At 44.0% G+C, this 6,789-nt stretch overlaps 1 protein-coding gene across 1 annotated transcript; it reads right to left on the bottom strand.

Moving 5' to 3' along the window:
* Nucleotides 1-1,304: 1,304 nt before the first annotated feature.
* LOC148320425 (heterogeneous nuclear ribonucleoprotein A/B-like) lies at nucleotides 1,305-6,070 on the bottom strand. The gene is made up of 9 exons (XM_088280162.1): nucleotides 5,936-6,070; nucleotides 4,541-4,740; nucleotides 3,936-4,104; nucleotides 3,716-3,874; nucleotides 3,018-3,149; nucleotides 2,820-2,940; nucleotides 2,579-2,728; nucleotides 1,728-1,812; nucleotides 1,305-1,649 (listed from the first exon to the last, which is right to left on the bottom strand). The coding sequence occupies exons 2-8, from the start codon at nucleotides 4,705-4,707 to the stop codon at nucleotides 1,745-1,747; spliced, it is 966 nt and encodes a 321-aa protein (XP_088136288.1). The 5' UTR covers nucleotides 4,708-4,740; nucleotides 5,936-6,070; the 3' UTR covers nucleotides 1,305-1,649; nucleotides 1,728-1,744.
* Between the last annotated feature and the right edge of the window lie 719 nt (nucleotides 6,071-6,789).

Here is a 6,789-nt window from a genome sequence, read left to right as displayed (position 1 = left end):
TCCCCTCGGAGGAGCACGGGAGGGCGGCCGACCCTTTCCTGACGGCCGCCCGACTTCTGCGCGGAACGTACCACATGGACCTGCGCGGGGGGGACAGGAAAGTCAAAGAGGACAAACAGCATCACCACAGAGGCGCTGGCGTATCTGTGAGGACGGCACGCAGGCAGCCGAGAACTTTCAAGACGCCCAGACTGGCGCCCATCGCCGAAGTGTAGTTGGTACACGTTTTGCTCATTAAATGTGTTGTACTCTTCAAATGCAAACAAATCATAATGATGAGTATCATTTTCAACCAGGACGCTTATTTGCAAAAGCAATTTATTCATCCGATAGCTGATTTAATTTGCGCAGTACGAAAGGTTGACTCCGAACACGGTCGCGCTCCGGTCAGGTCAGTTTTGCGCTCCCATCTTAAAAGGCCGCAATTGCGCTTTTTCGCCTAAAGGTGGCAATGTTTCCCACATTTTGGCAAGAGTGGAGATGCCGCATGCTTTTCTCTTATATCCAGTTTGAACATACAAAATGTAACGTTCTCCAATTGCGCCAAAACAAAATGGCGTTGGTCTTCTCGCACCTGTTTCACACTCTACACTGAGAGGTAAAACCTCACTCCTCCCAGTCTTCATCGTAAGAAGTCACATTTTTCGCTTGTCATGAAGTAAGAGGCAACTTAAATTGTGTCATGATAGTGTAGAATGTAGGGTTAAGGATTATACAGCGATTTGCTCGAGTTAGGGTTTCAAGATGAGGATAAGGTTCTCGTTAGCGTTGCTTTTTGTTGTTCATTCAAGTGCCAGGAGGGCTCCCTCTAGTGGCATGTGCAACAATCACGCCAGTCAATGTTCAAACAGTTGACCTATCAAAGCAGCGTTTTAAACTTGAGTTAGGGTTTCAAATTAGTGCACCAAATTTAGGCAACGGTTTCAAATTACGGTTTTGAACTAGGGTTAAGGTTTCCAATTAGCAGAGGTGGGAACTTGACCCTTTTTTTTTTAGTCAGTCCTCTGCCCTTCCGCCGTTATTTCGTAACCAATATGACCTCGAGCAACCGGAGTTATTTATAATTGTTGAAGCGACCACTCTACCACTGAGACACGCCTCCCCACAAAACCAATTGTGGCTTTAAACCTGTGTTAGGGTTTCCAAATAGGGTGAGGGTTTCCAATTAATGATGGGGTAACAAAGAATTATGGTTATAAAATAGGATTAAGGTTACAAATGTGTGTTTTCAGACAACTTAGGGTTTTCAAACTTGCTTTACGTCGTATTTTCTAATTATCGAACTGAAAAACGGACACCTCCTCTGAATTCTTTGTTTTTTTATTTGTCAAAAAAAGTTCCTTTACAGCGCCAAGGCGTCCAACCTGTAAAGCCAACCGACATGTAAAATACCCTTACAATACATTAGAATCAAAACAGGTACCAAAAAGTACAGTAAAATTACACTTCCTTTCAATGGAAATGTTGGGGAGGGGGAAAAAAAAAAGAAAAAAAAAACACACAAGGGAAAATAAAACCTAAAAAAATCGAAAGCATACAATAAAAAAAATGGAAAAGTTACATTTCTGATGTTTTCTGTACAAATGGTCTTCTGTCATAAAAGGAGTCGCGTTCATCCAGTGAGGTGTTTTTTTTTTTTTTGCTGGATCCTGGGGAGCAAAAACAACAACGCTGTAACTCCGTTTGACGGGTTCAAAACCCAACGACAATGACGGCGGATGACGTACCTCAAGTGTTGCGCGCATCAGTATGGCTTGTAGGTACTCTGGTGGCCCCGTCTGGGAGCCTTACCATAACTGGCGCTGCCCTGACCTGTCGGCACACACAAACATCAGTTACACACAACGCATGTCCACAGAGCGCTTATATTATCTCATCTATTATTGCATAGCATCATTGTATGTGTCAAATGTTGCCCAGTTGGCATCCATTGCAGCCTGGTCATCCTGGAAGGGGGATTCCCCCATCTGTGGTCCCTTCTCAAGGTTTCTCACTTTTCCCCTAATGAGGTTTTGTGAGTTTTTCCTTGCCCTCCTGGGGGTTAAGATCGGGGATGTCGATTGTGGCTATGTAAAGCCCTTTGAGACTGTCTGTGATTAAGGGCTATACAAATAAAATTGACTTGACTTGAATGAAAGCGTCACCGGCGATACACAAACGAGTCAAGATTGTGTATTAAAAACAAAAAAAATGCTGATGTTTGATTCTACTTTGACCTGTAATAGTATCCACCCCGAGTACTTACCGACACTTCTAGTACTTCTGATATAAAACTTGTAACACAAAACATCGAGCAAAAAAACTGCAAGATGCTGATTCGTCTAAGTCAAACAGGTGCAGTATAGCGCCAACTACAGCTGAGGAGGACTTAGTTGATATCTGATTTTTTTTGTCTATGTATCAGTGGCTGGGAAAAAAATTCCGAAACTTAAAAAAAATAAAATGATAATAAGATTTAGATATAAGATTGAAAAAGTTACAAAACAAAGAGGAAAAAGAAATAAAATATAAATGAATTCAAAAGCAACTCATTTGGATTAACGACATCACATGTGGAGTTCGAGTGCGGGCCACGTACTGTAGTCATAGCCAGGATATCCGTAGTAGCCACCGGAAGGATAGTCGTAGCCGCCGTAACCGCTGTAGCTGCCGTAGCCGCCGTAGCCTTGGCCGCCGTATCCCTGGTAGTAGTTCCCGTAGCCGCCCTGGTTCCAGCCCTGGCTCTGACCTGCCAACGCGCAGCAAAGCCACCAGTTGACCACTCAGGCCTCCGATTCGACTCCATTTCAAGTGTCAAATTATTAAGCCTGAAGCCCGACCTCCTCCGCGGCCGCCGCGTCCTCCTCGGCCGCCGTAGCCGCCGCCGCGTCCTCCGCCGTACTGCTGCTGCTGTTGTTGCTGTTGGTACACCTCCTTGGGCTGCGCGATCTTCAACTCGCACTGCCAAACGGCCACAACGCAACGTCAACACCCCAAAAGGACGTTCTTGTTCCCCAGCTAAAAAAAAGAACACTGACCCTTCCACCCTCGATGTTGTGGAACTTCTTCTCCAAGCACTTCTTGACGCTAGCTTCCTCTTTGTATGTGATGAAAATGAAGCCCCTCCTCTTCTTTGACTTGGGGTCCAGGGGAAGCTCGATGGTTTCGATCTGAAAGATGAAAACACGTGTGAGCACGAGACTGAGACTTGAAACGTCATTGTTCTGAAATGTCTTCAACTGCGGTTGACGGAAACAAAGACATTTCCGGATTTGAGAAAGCCAGATTTTAAGAAGACAACCACCAGGTTATTCTAGTAAGTAATTTTATTCCTAAGCATTAAAGTTATGTTAAGGGGTGCACCTTGTTGTTTTAGACTTGATCAAAACGTTAAATATATACTGAACCAAACAAAAATTTGTCCAAAGGACAATTGTTCAACGACCTCTAATGATACACTGAGGGACCGAATGAACTTTATTTAACTAAACTTATTAATAATATTTTAGGGTCTAGATTGCAATTAAAAATTAGCTCCAGCAACCATTTCTGCCACGCTTCAACAGAAAACTGTGACCCTGTGTCATGTTTTGACACGCCACATATTTCGTATTATTTATTGAACCACAAACATATTTTGCGATGTTTGAGGGATGTCCCCATTCACTGAACAAATCCTTGCATCACATCGACAGGGACTCTACACGCTTTGCTTTTTCGTCACAAGTGTGCTCACCTCGCCGAAGGCCCCAAAGTGTTCCCTGATGCTTTCCTCCGTGGCTTCCGGGTTTAAACCGCCGACAAAGATCTTCTTGACGGTCTCCTTCTTCATGGCCAGGGCCCGCTTGGGGTCGATCTGGCGGCCGTCCAGTTTGTGCTGGCTCTGCTGCAGCACCTGCAAACCGTGTGCACAATCAGTCGGGAGTATGACGCGTTGCATTTCTACAAGTACCCACCTTGTCCACGCTGGCGGAGTCTTTGAAGAGCACAAAGCCGAAACCGCGGGAGCGCCCGCTGGCTGTGTCGATTTTGATGGTGCAGTCCGAGACCTCCCCGAACTTGCTGAAGTAGTCTTTGAGATCCTTCTTGTTCGTCTCCCAGCTCAGGCCGCCCACAAACATTTTGCTGGATAAGCGAGAGGGGGACACTTGTTACTCTTACTGCTGATTTGCACACAAATACAACTGCGGTGCAATAAATCAGCGAATTTATTTATTTATTTTTTAATAATCTAGATTGACTTTAAAGACTATAAATGTTTTATTTCATACAAGAGTGATGAGTCTAGCGCCTTGAGCCAAATTCAGTCAATTGGTAACAAATAGGCAAGGATTTAAAAATAATTGCAGGGCGAAGTTTGCATAAAATTAAGAAAAATGTGCTAAAGGGCAAAAAAATAAATAAATAACACACTGGGACTGTCCAGAGTGTTAATAGAAGCAGTCGCTCCGCTACTTTTTATTTATTTATTCTTGTCTTGAGGGCAAGAAATTGAGTTTGACTGATATGTAATTCTTCACAAAGATAATAATAAAAAAAATAAAATAAAATCAGCACTCACCCGGCATCCTCTTCACTTTTGCTGGCGTTGATCTTGCCACCGTCGGTGGCCTGGCTCTCATCGTCAGCCATCAGCTCGGCCTCAGCGGCACCATCAATCTGGTCCTCATCGCCCTCATTGCCATTTTGCTCCGAAGTCTCCATGAGCAGAATGTCAGCGTCCGCCATTGTGAGGATGGATTGTTAACGTTGCCTAAATCTCTTTTTTTTTTTTTGATAAGTGGGGTAAGAGAAGTTGGAAACAGTATTTTAATCCATTGCGTAGGGCTTGGCTGACTTGCTGAAATGGACAGCGGTAGATGTTTTTAATTTACTACATACAACAACCAGAAAGGGAACCAGGTGAAAGTTGGGGCTACAATTAAGGATATATTTTTGCGTGAGGATAAGCAGCTTGGATAATGGATGATTTTGTACATGAACATTTCTCTCTCCTGTCAAGTTCTTGAAGGTCAAAGTGTTGTAATAAAGTCAACCACTCTGCCTGTAATTAATTCATTTGAGCTAACGTTTAGCAACAAAATAAACCGTATTCGATTCAATATATTTATTTTAACTAATTACACGGTTAAAGGGTTGCCATTTCTTACCACCTAATAACAGAATGTACATAAAAAAAATCAATGTCAATTGGGCCCTAGTTTCGAGATTGTGATTGAAATTCTTAATTACGCCGGCTGAACGGCCAATTTAGATATAAAATCATTAACCATAATACTTGGCGTGGCCTTTCACGTTTCTGGCGTTGCAAATACGTCACAGGAATTAAAGAGTGACTTCAAAGTTGCAAAGTGGAGAGCCTTAACCGACTTGAATGACTAACAGTAGGGGGCGATTACCATTCAAACAAACGCACGCTTTTCGCACAGACACAAACACGCGCGAGAGTCACAATATTTAGAGTCGCTCTTGAAATCACAGGCGATTTGGGGCTGAAAATGGCGTTTTTAATGCGAAAAACGAAGACAGCCGCCTTCCCACTTGGCGACGTTTGTCAATGTTTGATAACAATAAGATGGCTAGCCGGATGCTAACGAAGCGCGCTCGGGGAAACGAGCAAGGCCTCGGCTGGCATTAAGCACCTGAAACCCAAACAAACGGGACAGACCTCGCACGGAAATTCAAGTAAATGGCAACACGGGCACTGAAAATGTGCATTCGGGTGGAAATTCCAGCTCGAATACGTGTCAACCATTCATTCGCCATACGTAACACGAGCCTCAACGTAAGGCGCCACTGTTAGCTGCCTAGCTCGTCGATAGCATCGTCTTACAGTACAATTACGATCAAATTTGGAGGGCAGCCCACCACGTCAACAGTCACATGCGGACGCTTAGTCGCTCCTAGAGTTATAATGAAGCACTTAAAGGGTTGAAAGGGAGCAAAGCCGTCTTACTTTAAGAAGGGGAGGAAAAAAAGAGGGAGACGCCGGATTTCAGCTCAAAATGGACACTCCGAATTCGCCGCTAACTCGTGGCGCATTATATACGACCGGATATGACCCAGCGCCGCTTCACGTGCTAACAACAAGCGGCCCGATTGGGCGGAGTGGAAGCGCGCGCGAATAACGACGCCGAATCATTGGCCCGAGGGTGATCGAGAAGCTGTGACGTCTCCACGGCGACCGAATGTCCTTCCTGTAGGTTTGTCTCGTCCTGCGGGAAGACGTTTGAACAGCTTTGAGTTCCAGTACTCGAGGAACTTGCCTTGAGTCCAAAAAGCTTACTAAAACGTTGATCTCAAGATGGGTGTCGGGGATAATCGAATGGCCGACTTGTGAATTGGATTTTGCAAGTCAACTTCAACACTACTAGTCAGACACTGGGAACATTTTGCAACCTACTTGCAGCAAAAAAATACTAGTGCATACAAATATGGACTCCCAAGACAATACTACTATAGTAACACTTAGCTGTTCGAAATCAACCACAATCCCAACTTGGAGATCTTTTAAAACAGTAATTCCACAGAAAAAAAGTGCATATAGATTAAATAGGGCTGTCGAAACTAAAGCGTTAACTCTGGAGACTAATAAGCAATTTTAACTCAGATATTTAAACTTGGTTAACATTTTTCATCAACTTAAATAATTTGCATACTTTGCAAATACGGCACCATATTAGCTGTACGCTGCTCAAGTTACCACGAGGCCTTGCAAACCAACAATGCTGAAGTGTGATGCTTGAGAGAGAACGCCTGGAAGGAGGTCTCCGTTTGGATCGTATTCAAAAATCAAAGCCATTACATTTT

The sequence above is a fragment of the Idiotropiscis lumnitzeri genome, chromosome 17 (genome assembly GCF_059441095.1).
Source record: "Idiotropiscis lumnitzeri isolate Australia: NSW breed Sydney's pygmy pipehorse chromosome 17, RoL_Ilum_1.0, whole genome shotgun sequence".
In the NCBI taxonomy this organism is placed as follows: Eukaryota; Metazoa; Chordata; class Actinopteri; order Syngnathiformes; family Syngnathidae; genus Idiotropiscis; species Idiotropiscis lumnitzeri.
The sequence above is the reverse complement of the archived record's forward strand: the minus strand, read 5'-3'. Positions and strand labels throughout refer to the sequence as shown.

What these genes read in the sequence shown, in the direction of transcription:
- LOC148320425 (XM_088280162.1), bottom strand. Translation starts at nt 4,707, where the DNA reads ATGGCGGACGCTGACATTCTGCTCATGGAGACTTCGGAGCAAAATGGC. An exon ending in ACTCCGCCAGCGTGGACAAG is followed by an intron (nt 3,875 to 3,935) that starts GTGGGTACTTGT and finishes CACGGTTTGCAG; the next exon opens with GTGCTGCAGCAGAGCCAGCA. An exon ending in ATATCCTGGCTATGACTACA is followed by an intron (nt 1,813 to 2,578) that starts GTACGTGGCCCG and finishes GTGTGCCGACAG; the next exon opens with GTCAGGGCAGCGCCAGTTAT.